General features: G+C 42.3%; 2 protein-coding genes and 1 pseudogene across 2 annotated transcripts in view; 1 reads left to right on the top strand and 2 right to left on the bottom strand.

The window, feature by feature from the left end:
- SPTLC2 (serine palmitoyltransferase, long chain base subunit 2) overlaps positions 1 to 15,006 on the bottom strand; it is a 169,077-nt gene that overhangs the window by 28,894 nt on the left and 125,177 nt on the right. The gene's annotated exons all lie outside the window — the stretch shown is intronic.
- On the top strand, positions 922 to 4,590 carry LOC102854375 (zinc finger and SCAN domain-containing protein 4-like). Its single transcript, XM_006884764.1, has 2 exons — positions 922 to 1,122; positions 4,306 to 4,590. Exons 1-2 carry the CDS (start codon positions 922 to 924, stop codon positions 4,588 to 4,590), a joined length of 486 nt encoding a protein of 161 aa, XP_006884826.1.
- On the bottom strand, positions 6,453 to 7,609 carry LOC102866701 (annotated as a pseudogene).

Raw genomic sequence — 15,006 nt, 5'->3', positions numbered from 1 at the left:
GACCTATGAGACTGACCGCCACGTATGCTGATCAGCTCACACACATCAGAAAGCTCTGCATTATGACAGATGAGTATCCAGCTTGATTCCACACAGCTGTCACTCTTGGATGAGCACATACTATGAGGCTGTCTGCTGGGGTCGGAGTCAATTTGTTTCACTTCCAACTTGTACTTCCCATCCGCACATCATGGACAGTAATGATAAGTTTTACCTGGTTTGAAAGCTATCTGCCAGACTTCTGACCACTCTGAAATCTCTGGCTTGGAATACGGTGAATGGCTGGACAGAAGTTCCCACCCCCTAAATATACTGTATGTGTTGGTGGGAACCCCGAAGTTGAAGGCTCTCTTCTTTCTCTGATTTCCCTACTTCATGATGTGATACTGGGGATGGAGCGCCCAGGGTCTGGCATCTCTAGTCATCCCCGTTCATGTGAACTCTGTGAGAATGACTACGGTGGAGGTGGGGAATGCTTGGGCATGAAGGACCCCATTGTGACCGTGTCAAGCCAGCAGGAGGTCCCACACTCCAAGCCCTGCAGAGTGGGGCTACCCAGCATGAGGGAGGAGCTGTGTGTGAAGGCTTGCCCACATTCCTGGCACTTGTATGGCTTCTCCCCTGTGTGGACCCTACAGCGCTGAGTGAGGTGGGTGCTCTGCTGGAAGGACTTGCCACGGTCCTTACACTCAATAGGGTTTCTTGCCTGTGTGTTTCCTCTCGTGCTGGCTGAGCAACAAGCTATAATTGAAGGACTTGTTGCAGTCATTGCAGCCATAAGGCTTTTCCTTGGTGTGAATCCGCTGGTGCTCTGTTAGCAGGGAGCTCTGACTGAAGATGCGGCCACACTTGTGGCCGTGTGGGTGCGCTGGTGCTGGAAGAGGGGTGTGAACTGGCTGAAGGTGTGGCCACACTGGCCGTATGGCTGTCCTGGTGCTGGATGAGGGGCGAGAGCTGGCTGAAGGCTCAGCCACACTTGTGGCCATGTGGCCGCGCTGGTGCGAGCTGTCTGAAGGCTCGGCCGCACTCATGGCACTCGGCGGGCCTCTCCCCTGTGTGGATGCGTTGGTGCTTGGAGAGAGACGAGCTGTGGCTGAAGGCCTTGCCGCAGTCGCTGCACTGGTAGGGCTTTTCCTGGTGTGGATGCGCTGGTCCTGCGTGAGGTGTGTGCTCTGCTAGAAGGCCTTTCCGCACGCATAGGGCTTCTCACCTGTGTATGTGCCCTGGTGCTGGTTGAAGGATGACAGGAAGCTGAAGGCCTTCCTACACTCGCTGCATGCTAGGGCTTCTCGCCCGCGTGTGTGCGCTGGTGCTGGACCAGTGGGGTCACCTGGTGGAAGGTCTCCCCACACTGGGGGTATGGGTAGGGTTTCTCGCCGGTGCAGATATTCTGGTGTTTGATCAGCGTCAAGTTGTTGTGGAAGCTTTTCCCACACTCGTCACACCCGTAAGGCCTCTTTCCAGTATGCGACCGGTGGTGGCTGGTGAGTGCTGAGCTGTGGCCAAAGGCCTTCCCACTGTCCTGACATGCATAGGGCTTGGGGCATGCATAGGTTTTCTGCAGAGCGTCTGCATCTGGTTTCTCTCTATTTCCTAGTGCTCCCAATAAACAGGAGTCTTGTTTTTCCGGAGTCATCCGCTGAGTCAGGCTTTCCTCAGCCCCAATCCTGGGCAGCTGCCCCAGGCCAGGCGTCCCTGGGGAGGCCCACAGGAGGGGCCCTGTAAGGAGGGCCTGCCCTAGAGCCGAAGGGTCTACTTTGCAAGCCAGAATCTTAGAGTTGCAACTGACTCATAGCTGTCTTTGTTTCCAAGGCTGTAAATTACAAAGGATGAGAAGTGACTGCTGGGTCCCGCCAGCAGAACAAAGGTCCCGGCCATGAGCTACCAGATCTGGGTCTTGGTAGTAAGTTCTAATAAGCACTTCCCTAATGCTGGTCACTGTGGCAACTACAGAAGCCAGTTTTCTCAATGCTGTTTAGGGCGGTGATACCACTATTGCCTCTACGAGTTCTTTCTTCACTACCATTTAACAAAGAGAATAACTTAACACTTGTACCCTTAAAACTGAGGTGGAGAGTCAATGCCAGCTTTGGCATGTTTTGCATCCCTGAGATTTAACTGTCGGATTTACTGCAGTTGCGAGGTGCTGTTCAGCTGACTCTGGCTGAGACCCCACGTACAGCAGATTGACATCTTGCGCAATCTTGTGCCATACCGACAATCTTGTGCTCAAGTCCACTGCTGCAATGACTGTGTCACTCCTGCTTGTTGAAGGTGTTAGTTTCCTTTTCTGACCTTTTAACTCTCTAAGCATGTTGTCTCTCCTCAGGACTGGGCCCCCTGACAACATTACTAAAGTGCATGAGATACAGGCTCAATAAGCTTTGCTTCTAAGGAGCACTCTCACTGCATGCCTTCCAAGACAGGTCTGCTGCCAAGTCAGACTGTGGTACATCCAATGTCTGTCAATGAACGCAGTGTAGTACAAACACAAGCACTGGAAAAAGCTAATAAAAATACTAGCTAATTTAGAGTGTACTAAAAGGTAATGCTTTCCAAATACTTTCTTGTGGCCTCTCCATATTTCCTTTCAGGAGGGAGGTCCATCCATTTGGGATGCAACTTTCTAATATATAGCTATCTTTACTATCATTCTTTTTCTTTTTTTAAAAAAAAACAACCAAAGAATCTGCAAGGACTCCCTGCCAAACTCCCAAAGATCTTCCTGCACAAACAAGACAAGTCCACAGGGAACTGAACTGCTAAAGCAAAGCCTGAGCCTCACTAATAGTCTGAAGCCACCAGCAGCCGTGCAGGAGAAAGCCAGGTCATCTCTTGTGCAAGTTACTGCCTCAGAATCTGAAAGAGTGGTCTACTATGAGTTGACAGCAATGAGTGAGTGACTAACAGCTAATGGCTTTAATGTGATTTTTGTTGTTAAAGGTCCCTTTGTGGCCTCTGCCCATTTCATAATGGTGGTGGTGGTGGTGGGGTCCTTGGTTAGTTTGTTCTTTCTTATTGGAGTTTCCTATCAATTTTTATAGGTAAATTCCTATTTCCATAAGGCATCAAACAATAACATTATAATTCATATTAACTGATAGTGGAAGGAAATCATTTGTATGCAGCAATGTGTGTGAGAGGTAAATTTATGACCACAGCACTGGTGGGATTGTGTTTAGTGGATACGGGTAAATTGATCTATTGTTCATGGGATCATTGGAATTCTTAGCTGACTCCACCACATGGAACTTCACTTTTTCTGGGCCAAGATTCTCAGTGGTTTGACAGAACACAGTCTGGATTATTGTACCTTATGCTGTGTACAGTGATGGAGTGAGTGCTCATTTTATAATCTAACATAATCCCATCCAAGATAAGATCTTGTGGTCTAACGTAATCCCATGTAAAACAGCATCCTGTTTTCTGGTATAATTTATTCCCTCCCAGATTAGATATGCTGTCAAGTAGCCAATAGGATGAAAGAGTTTATCCTCAGTCATGTGACCTATATCGTATATAAAAAGCCTGGCCAAAGTCCAATTTGCTTGTTTTGGGTCTGGCTGTTCGTCCTGTGTGCTCTGGTCCTAGGACGGTGAGAACTTCTAGAACCATTACCAGCGTATCTTGAGATTTGACAGTCTTTGGGGCTACTGAGTCAGCCGACCTTTGTTCATCAAACCCTGGAACTACGTGACTTGGGAGTCACTGCTCGGACAACCTCTGATCGACCGACTTGGGGCCCTGCAGCCCCTACAACCACACATTCAAGTCAGCAGAAACCGAGTCTCACAACTTGAGTCTCTGAGAAATCTGCCAACCATGGCTTTCAATCTCAGGAGATCCTCTCGACGTCAACCAGCAAGGCATGATCCCAGATCAGACAATCAGGAGGTTGAACCCTCCCCAGGACTTAGTAGTGGAGAGAACCTCTCTGAAAACAATAGTACCAGTACAGACAACCAAGAAATTGTGCTACATATAATCCCAGAAGAGAGCTTGCCCACACCCGAAGCTGGAGGTCCTGCTGCAGACAATCCAGAAGATGCCAGAAGAGCTGATGCAGGCACCCACACAGCTCTGGAACAGCCTCGAGGAGAAGGCCCTCAAGATATTAACATAAACGTTGAAAAGGAAAGTTGTTCAAGTCGGGAAGCTGACTCAGCAACTCCTGAGCCTCCTCCCTCTGCTCACCAGACTAATCAGGGACAACCCTCACGTGAGGAACTCCAAGAAAAAGTTCCAAAATCCTCAAAACCACTCACATGTGAAGAATGCCTCAGGGTCTTCACATATCCCTCTCAGTTAAAATACCACAAAAGACGACACAAGAACGAGAGGCCCTATGTCTGTACCACGTGCCCCAAAAGCTTCTTCCAGAAATCAGACCTGACAGTGCACCTGGTGACTCACAGGAGTGAGAAGCCTTTCAAATGCAGCTTCTGTGGCAAAGCCTTCAGCCACAGAACCAACTGGCTGTCTCACGAGCGGATCCACACAGGAGCCAAGCCCTACAAGTGCTCTGCTTGTAGAAAGTGTTTCCGCCAGTCATCCACATTCCATCGCCATGAGAAGACTCACCAGCGTTAACTCAGAAGTGTCCCCAACACTCCAGAAGATCCCTGACCTGATTTTGCCATTGTGTGTCTGTGTAAGTGTGAGGAAGATTTGTTAAATAGTGTACAACAGACTATAGAGATGTCAAGGTTGAGATCCTCACACAAGACTTGACTTTCACGGGCTTTACTGTGTATTTTCTAGTACTATGTATTTAGAACATGCTATACGATTTCTTTATGATTATGTTTATCGCTTTACTGTACTAGAACAAATGTAAAGAAGGTGAAGAATCTGTCAATTTTATTTAATAGAGAGGATCACAAATGACTGTGACATTTTCAACTAACAAACACCCATGGAATAAAAAACAAACAAATACTTTCTTGTGCTTTAGTTTAAAACATACATAACAAATTAGATTTCTAACCAGCAATTAGGATGCAGCTGTCACATGTGATCGACCTCCACATGTACCAGCCCTCTCTCCTCCTCTCTTGGTTTCCCATTTCCACTGTTGGGTGTCCCTGTCTTTTCCTGTCTTCTCATCTTTGGTTTTTGACAAACGTTGCCTTTTTGGTCTTACGTATTTGTTCTAAGGAGCACATTCAGTTTTCTTTTTAGAACAGGTTACTGTTCATTTTAGAGGCCCATCTATTCATTAGCTGAGAGAGCAGCATCTCCAGAGGTGCTTTTAGTTTCAAGTCAGAGTGAAAGATAAAAGGCACGATTATAGGATTAAGGAAAGTCTTCCTAAATTGTGCATCAACAGTAGGGGGGGAAAAAATCACAGAATTATCTCGTCATTGTTGTCCTGTATTATCAAGTCAGAGCTGACTCACAAGTGAATAGATGACCCTCTATCGAGTTTTCAGAGATAGTACATAGACACTGCTCATCTTTCTCCCAAGGAGCAGCTAGTGAACTTGAACTCCATGCCTTTGGGTTGACAGTGTAACTCCATATCATTAAGTCACCAGAGCTCCTACACAGTTGTTAGCTGCCATCAGGTCCATTACAATTCAAAGTGATCCTATAAACAACAGATTGAAACCTTGTCCTTTTTGGCACCCTCCTCACAAAATCCAGCTCGTTCAAGCCCATTGTCACAGTCACTGTGTCAGTCCATTTCATTGAGGGTGTTCTTTTACACTGACCCTACAATTTTCCCAGCATGGTATCTTTTTTCAAGGGCTGGCCTCTCCTGACAACATGTGCAAACTATGTGAGATCAAGTTTCCACATCCTTACTTCCAAGAAGCACCCTGGCTGCACTTCCTCCAACCAGATGTGTGTGTTCTTTGGGCAGTCCATGGGATATTCAATACTCTTCACCAACACCACAATGCAAAGGCATCAATTCTTCAGACTTCCTTATTCACTGTCCAACTAGTGGATGCAGAGAAGTCACCTGAACATACCATGGCTTGGGTCAGGCACATTTGCGTTTTTAAAGTGATATCCTTGCTTTTTAGCACTTTAAAGAAGTTCTTGATGGTAGGTTTACCCAAGTCAACACATCTTTTGACTTTTTTTTTTCACACAGAAACGTCTTTTATTTTTCTCAGAATCTTAGTCACGCCACAGTAATGATCATAGCATGCAGCCTCTCCTTTCCTTCCCTATCACCTAAAGTTCTTTCTTTGAGAATAGAGTTAAGGATCAAGTTAAAAATCCACATTTGAAGTTAAATATGGTCTGTAGATAACATGATCTTAAATCCACACTGACATTACTTTTCCTGTGTTTCTCCAGATTTAACCTACGTAAGATTCCCAGAACCTAATCAAATAGTAAAATCCCAAGTTGATCAGTGTTTATCTTTCAGCTCAGTTATCATATAACTGCTACATGATGTAAATGTATGGATGGGAAAAATTTCAAGTACAAAATGCTTAGCTCTGTGTCATAAATAAATCTGGATAAAATCACAAGCCTTCCACGGAGTCATCTCGGCAAAGGTGGCCCATCTTCTCTGCAAGAAGCAACCTTTCTTTGGCAAGAAGGACAGACATCCCCACAAGCTTGGCAAACTCCTCTGATGTTAAGGATCCTTTTTCTGAAACCGTCTCCAGGGCCGAGGCCACCATTTCCTCTTTCTTGTGGGACTGAAGCTCAATGACCATGACACCACTGTCAAAAACTCAGAGCCTGAGAGGTAATTTCAGCGCATCTAGCATCTTGCACGCGTTCACCAAATCTTCTGGTGAGAGCAATTCCATTCCTCGAGCACGGTTAACTAAGCAGTACACCTCTGTAAGTGACATTATTCCCCCTCGTTCCTCTAAAGGCACCTGCAGTATTCCAACCGTTTGGCCAGCTGCATGTGGTACTGGGTGCCTGAGCCATCGGTCTCCCTGGTAACGGGATTAGCTATCCCCATGCTCAACAAGTAGGATTTAAACCTGATGGTCTCATCTTCTGTGATGTCACCTTGTTTGTCTTTTATTTTATTAGCAATTGATTTTGATAACTCTACCATCTCCTTAGCCTTGATCATGAGCTTGCTGAGGTCTTCAAAGGCCTCAGAAATATTTTTGTCAGTTTCTTTTCTTTTTTCTTCTAGTTTCCTTTCAATGCCTACAATTCCTACAGCCCTTATTCTTCCTGGCTGGGGTCCTCTATTTGCTTGGAATGACTGGGAAACGGGCATATTCTCCCATCTTCTCTGTGTCATTTCCTCTGACAAGCGTCTGTAAAACTCAATCTGACCATGTTCTTTGAAGGAGAGTTTGATGTAAGAATTCTTACTGCTCTGGAAGGGACCAGGTTCCTTATTAGCAGGTGCTGGATAGAGATGAACCATTATTTTGGCACTCTTCCCAATTCCAGCTGCCTGCTCTTCAATGAACACAATTCGAGAAAGAGGAATGGCCATGCAGCATTCATGATTCCTCTGATCTCTCCAAATCAGTCGATGTGTACTAAGAATAAGGGTCCCAGCATCAAATTTGATCTTCTCCTCACCGTCGTAGATGCGCACCCCGCGCTGCTGGATCACTAGGGTCTCATTGATCTCCAGGAGGCCGCTGGTCCACAAGAACCGGTCCATGGCCGCCCCACCCCCGGCCTCCCTCTTTTGACTTCTTGACTGTTGTTACCCTATGTGCTGATTGTGGATCCAAGTGAGAAGAAATTCTTGACAGTTTCAATCTTTTCTCCCTCTATCATGATGCTGCCTATTGATTGGGCCAGCTGTCAGAACTTTTGTTTTCTTGATGTTAAGGCGAAATGAATATTGAAGGCTGTAATCTTTGATTTTTTTCACTAAGCAGTGTATTGTCACTTTCTGCAGGCAGGATTGTGCCATCTGTGTAACGTAGGTTGTTGAAGAGTCTTCATCTAATCCTGTTCTACATTCTTTCTCCATCAGCCAAGTTCTTGAATGATTTGCTCAGCATACGGACTGAATAGGTTAGAGATGACACAACACTGATGCACACCTCTGCTCATCCTAAGGCATGCAGTATTCCTTTTCTTTTGACTGAGTGCTTCCTGGTCTATGTTCAGTTTTTGCATTAGCAGAGTTCCACAAAACAGCATGATTTAGATGTAACCGAGGTGGGTTCAGACACTCTCCACTTGGCTTTTATTAAGGCAAACCTGGAAATCGCCCCAAATTGTTGGTGCTGAGTGTTCCAAGAAATTGCAACACAAGGGAAGTGTTATGAAAACAACACTTCAAAGTCGTTGTCCAGAGGCAGGAAATGAAAGCATAAAGGCTCTGGCTCTTCATATCTTTCTCTAATTCCTTTCTAATCAGATGAATGGGTGCACAAATGCAGAATGTTGGCCATAAACTTTTTCTTTTCCATCTGTATAACTACTTTCATTCCTGTAAAATCATCCCCCTACGCTTGATATTTTGGAATAGATTATTCTTCTGCATATTCTACCAAGAGGGAGAGAGAGGCTGGTACAAAGTATTGAAGATGAACTATAAGCCTGATTCAGAATACCTACTGAAGGTAGCCTTTTAGAAGACAATACAATGAAAATTAGTATGGTGTGTTGGAGGGCAGAACTATTCTGCAAAGAAAAACTTAAAATGGCACCACTGTGTTATTAAAGTCTGAACAGATTCTTCATGTTCACTGAAGATTCCAAGATGGAATTAAAATATCCTAATGGTCTCTGAATGAACACAGTATCACTGCACAGCAAAAACTTTTTTGACATTCTTAGAGAAAATTTGCTTTCTAGGAGACTGGAATCTGAAATTCTGAACATCAAATATGGTTATATATTTTTCTGCGTGAACACTTTTTGCTGATATAGAAGGGAGGCTTGGTTCATTTGAAAAGGAAACTGTATCTCTCACTTTAAAAGGGAAGACGTTGCGTGGGGAATGTGTGCCCAGGGTAGAAGTATGAGGAAGGTTAGACTCGTACCAGGACTTAAGCACGATGTTTCTGAACGAAATAAGCCTTAGGTAAACAGAACATTCTTTACATGTGCAAGCATATCCTTTAAGAGTAAGAATTGCTAGGATTCTGGACTCTGCTTATTCAGGAAATCAGAGTTCCAAAAATAACTTTTACTTCTTCCAAGTAAGGGGAAGCTAGGCTGCAAGAGGCATTTAAAGTTGATACTTGCAGCAATAAAAATATTCCCCAAGTAACCAGGGTTTTCTAAAGCTGAATGAAACCCAATCATGTGCTGCATCTTCATTTAGAACTGCTACCTATTTATCTTTTAAAATAAATACGCACATCTATAAAATTCTAAATACAACACGCCAATTGTTTCCACTGTGCATTATTTAGTCTCTATACACAATATTTGGAAGCAGTAGTAGCATCCACTTCCTAAACAAAGTATCTCTGGAAACCCTATGAACTCTGACAAATGATGATTGTTGTAGAGGGGCTTCAGACCTTTTGTTCGTAGGGTTGCTATGAGTTGTGCTTGACTCGACAGCAATCAACAACAACAACAGCAATGTACACAATATATTATCAAATTCAATGACAAGAACAACTCCAATTTTGAGAAAGATGCTAAGTTTGATGTTCACTACGTGAAAGATCTAAAAGAAGCTGTGTATTATATGATGGTTATGGGCAAGTTTCAGTTTCTTAAGTTTAAAAACACAAAAACAAAGTCAAATATTTAGAAGCTACCAAGAGTTTCAAGTTTTACAGAAGCTGAACTTTAAGGTATAAAACGAACCTTTTTGAAACCAAATACATAAAACAGAAGCCCTGGTGACACGGTGGATTACATATTGAGAGGCTAAACAAAAGGTTGTAAGTTTGCACTCACTAAGCCACGCCTTAGGGAGAAAGATTTACAGAAGGCTTTGTAGCTTTACAAACCTGAGGGAAGGCCACAGCAGTGGGTGTGGGTTTTGGTTAATACATAGAGGATCAAGATTTCATTTATTCCAGCATATATGTGCAAGCTACTACAGGAGATACACAGTATTGCAGTCATTACACTAAAGGCAAACATCTCAGGAGAAAGACTACACAGAAGGGAGACTTAGTGTTAGGAAAGTCAACTTCATTAAAGAAAGTATTCCAAGTACTCATATTATGTGAGTATTAGGTGCTCTGATAGCCTAGGGGTAAGGAACTGTGCTGCCAACTCCAACACACACAGTTTGAAACCACCTGCTGCTCTCTCTTCAGGAGAAAGATCATCTCCTGATTTTCAGAGGCAATTTACTGTTTTTGAAAATCTGCCTGAAGGCCAACTATAGGTTTTACCCAGCTTGACGGTATGCTGTCGTTGTGTACCACGGAGTCTGAACTGACCTATAGCTGACCCTCTGGTGGGATTTCAGAGCCAGTTAGTCACATGGGAGGAGACTGTTCATCCTTTTCCCGCAGAGCAGCTCCCATGTGCCTTTGGGAGTGCAGTGCAGCTTCCTGCCACTGGGCCACCAAATGAATAAAAGAGAGAAACTTGTCCGAATACAGCTCCTATGCCAATGTGGGAGATGGACAATAATAAAATAAATGCCTCATTCAAGTGCTGCTTGAAAATGACTTGCATAAATTAGACAGTCACATCCATAAAGTGCCAAGGCCCTGAAGCAAATTACATTTGGTGTTTTCAAGGACAGAAGTCTGAGCAGGAAGAACAGAGTAAAAGATGGGAAGAATAGGAACAAAGGAGGTCAACAGAAGGCCAGATCACAAAGGTCTCGGAGGTCTCCTCTGTTATGACTTATTTTAAGTTTTATGAGAAACCCCTCAGAGGGATTTTATGCAGAAGACTGATTATGATCACACACTGACTTCTTTATTTGGAAACAACTCAAAGGGAAGCAGAGTGATGAGAAGAGAGATGATGGTGGTTTGGATTAGAGTTGTATCAATGTTACTTGCTAACATCCACCAAGTCCCTTTCAATTCAGTGATCCTATACACAACAGAACAAAACACTGTCTGATCCTGTGCCAGCCTCAGAATCGTTAACTTTGAGTCCACTGTTGCAACCACTGCATTAATCCAACCTGCTGAAAGTAGTCTTTTCTTCTGACCTTCTATTTTACCAAGAATGGAGTCCTTCGAGTGTATATTTCAAAGACAGACTGAAGTTTCCTAAGCTTTTTCAACACAGACTTGCTGTTAACTCAATTCTGATATTGAACAACTGAACGCTGACAAGGAGGGAGGGACCACTGTGAACGAGAGTGTTAAGAGAGGCTTTTTACACTGTAATAAAGTCACAGTGCAGCTCTCTGCAAGAAATGAATAGTCTCCTATTCTTGTACTGCTTACTTATTAAAAGTCTTCCAATTAATTTTCATTGGTTTATCTCTCTTTTATAACCACTAGCTATTAAATCCAGGTGAGAGTAAACTAAAAGTTTAAACAAGTAACAGTGAGGCAAAGAGAAGCGGGCAGATTCAAATAAGACAGAATCCAAAGGCTTTGATGATTAATTAAATATATTTTTCCTTTCTTCTTTGTATCCTATATGGTAGGAATTTATCTGGACTACTTCATGAGTATTATCTGAGAACAAGAACTAAAGAGAAAAAGCGGGTTTGAGGGGAAACATGGGGAAGGTAAAATTTTTTTAAACACAAAGTATGATGTATTTTTAATGTTTGGAGGTTAAAGACTAATGCTTCCAAATGCTGACTGACATATTACAAGTTAGTTATCCAATTTTACTTATAGGAAAACTCAAAGGCAAACAACAACAAATGCAAGAAATGGAGCTCTGGTGGCCTAATGGTAAGAAGCTGCGATCAATCCCAAAGGCACAAGGTTCAAAGCTATTAGCCAGCTGTTATACCAGAGAAGGATGAGCAGTCTCTTTCTACGCAATTTACTGCCTCTGAAAACCTACTAAACAGTCAGTTATTAGTAAAAATTAGTAAAAATCAGCTTTTAGTAAAAATTGCATCTCAAGATCAAGAAGACAGAGATTGTCACTACCAGCAAGGATCAACAGGCAACATCATGGTTGGTAGAGAAAAGACTGGAATTGTCAATAATTTTCCCTTCTTTGGGTCCATAATCAACAATCTTGGTACCAGCAGTCAAGAGATCAGGAGAGGCCCCAGAGCGCGCAGGACAGGTGGAATCTGAGGGAGAACTATTATTAAAAGAGTGAGATTGGGAGCCTCAATGGATGGCAGAGAGGGAGCAGCGTGCCTCAGTGAGGAGCAGCATGCCTTGGTGGAGCAGCGGACCCTCTGCAGGGAGCAATGAGACGTGGCAGGGAACAGGATCCACCTGCCAGGAGTGAGCAGGACAGAGGGTGGGGGGATCACTTTTGATTGCTGGACCTTCTAACAGAGGTGTACAGAAAGCAGGATGGACCAAAGTAACTAGCAACAACACCAAAAGAACTAAAAAAAATGAGAGCAACAAAACTTTGTATCTCAATAATCACACTGAATGTGAATAGTTTGAATGCACTATTCCAGAGAAAAAGAGTAGCAGATTGAATAAAAAAAACCCAACCCAACAAAATCCATCAATATGCTGTCTACAAGAGACACACTTGAAAAGTGAAGACAAAGAAAGACTAAAAATAAAGGTGTAGAGAAAAATATACCAAGCAAATAGCAACCAGAAAAAAGCAGGAACAGTGATAATAATCTCTGATAAAACAAATGTCAATGCAAAAACCATCACAAAGTACAAGGAAGGTCACTACATAATGCTTAAAGGGTCAATAGAACAAGATGACATAACAATAATAAACATCTATGCACCAAATGAAAGACCTGAAAAACATATAAAACAAACATTAACAAAACTGAAAAAGGAAACAGACAACACTACAATAGTAGTTGGAGACTTCAATAAACCACTCTCAAGACAAGATAGAACTACCAGAAAGAAACTCAACAAAGATGCTGAAGAATTAAACCACACAATAAACCAACTTGATCTCATAGCTATTTATAGGCTTATGCACCCAAAAAAAGCATAGTACACCTTCTTCTCCAATGTGCATGGAATGTTCTCCAAAATAGACCACATTTTAGGTCACAGGCAAGCATCAATAAATTAAAAAACAGAAATAATACAAAGCAACTTCTCAGACCACAATGCTACAAAATTAGTTGTACTTGACTCGATAGCAACTAACAACAACCTCATTTTCTCTTGGCTCTTCCATACTCTAGAGACTGAGTTTTTAAGACTTTTTTAAAAAATTGTATCACGGTTCGAATACACCAGATGCTCTGCCAGGGAAGGAGGGATAATCTCCTCCTGTACCTGTCAGCTCCGATTTGACGGTACACACACAAAAATAGGAAAATATTCTAGAAAAAAAAATTATATAATAATAATTATAATTTAATAAATGTTTACATTATATAAATTATATTAGCATAGTGGTAAAGATATAACCTTATAGTGAAAATCTCTATGGAAATTTGTTTTTTCCAATTTAGATGAAAATAATATGAATCAAGAAGTATAAGCTCTATTTTTATTTTCATTAAATGTTCATGCATCTTATAATCATTTAAAACCAAAGGAACTTATCAAAAAGTGTTGTGAAAGATGAAGAACAAAAACACTAGATTAAGGAAAATTCCCTGTGTACACCTACTCTGTACTCCATTTTCTTCTGTTTCTAAATTACTGTGTATAGACCTCTCCTGTGTCTTGTCATGTCACCAAAACAAACTACAAAGTGACAGAATATATGGTGGTATATTTCTTGTACTTCTGAGAATAAGCAGTTACTATGAAAATGAAAATATTCTGAGAAAATGGAAATCTTTCTATGGATTCAAACTATATTAACTATATTTTATTGTATTAAGGCAAATATTAATTTAATATCTAGTACCCATAGGGCATTCTGCAGCTGGACACTAGAATGAAATCTTGGCTCTGCCATTTATAAACCCTGTGTCCTTGGGTAAGATATCCAACTTCTCTATTTCCTTAACTTGTACAATAAATTCAAAACCTCAAATTCATTGCCATCAAATTGGAACCAACTCACAGCAGATCCTCCATTGAGTTTCCAAGGCTGTAAATTGCACGAGAGGAGATTGCACATTTTTTTACCCACAGAGCCACTCGCTGGTGGATCTGAACTGCCAGAGAAGTGTGGCCTTGGAGATAATTACACAACTCCTTACTGACTATACCATAGGAAACGAATATCTAATACTTGTTCTCAAGGAAGCTCTGGGTAAGGAGTTGCACTGCCAACAAAAAGGAAGGTAGATCAAATCCATCAGCTGCTCCTCAGGAGAAAGATGGGCAATCTTCTGTGTAATTTACTGCCTATGAAAATTTGCTGGAGGATCAGCTATGAGTTGGTTCCAACTCGAAGAGTACACAATAACAACAAAGTAGGAAAAGCAGGCACCACTTTCTAGATTAGTCAGCAATACCAGAGTACATTCTATGGCCTACTGCAAAAGAGAGAGACCAGAGTATACCAATCAATACACAAATCAACTGACCTTTAATGTCATGCTTTGTTCTTTAATTTTTACTTGAACACCTGCATAGATGTAGACAAAAATCAAGACGTGAAAATGAAGGAAAGGAGGTAGGAAGGACAGCATGAAATCTAACAACAGAAATCACACCAGACTGAAATTTTGATTTATCTGCCTGCTTTTCCAAAGTATTTTTGAGAAAGAAGGGTCTCATTTTAAAATGCTACCAAAAAATAGAAATGAAAGAAATACTAATTAAAAGGCAGGGCAGATTGATTTCTGTAACACTTCCCTGTTATTTTCCAGATACATATATGGCATTCAAGGTTTTTTGCCCCCCCAACCCCCCCCCACCGTTAGAATCTTAGACTCAAGGAAAGAGAAAATAAATGTGCTTTCAATACTCTCAATATTCTCTTTACTGATGAAGATGTTTTCGAGCCTCAGTGAACAGTCATGTAATGGGGTATTTATAAGGCCCTTCCAGGAAGCAGAGCTCAGTTACTTTGACAATGAAGCAAAGTGAGTGGGGGTGAAGCATGCCATCTCCCAAACATAGCGCCTGT

This window comes from Elephantulus edwardii, unplaced genomic scaffold (assembly GCF_000299155.1).
Source record: "Elephantulus edwardii isolate Elephantulus edwardi_28Jun2011 unplaced genomic scaffold, EleEdw1.0 scaffold00037, whole genome shotgun sequence".
In the NCBI taxonomy this organism is placed as follows: Eukaryota; Metazoa; Chordata; class Mammalia; order Macroscelidea; family Macroscelididae; genus Elephantulus; species Elephantulus edwardii.
This window is presented reverse-complemented; position numbering and strand designations above follow the sequence as displayed.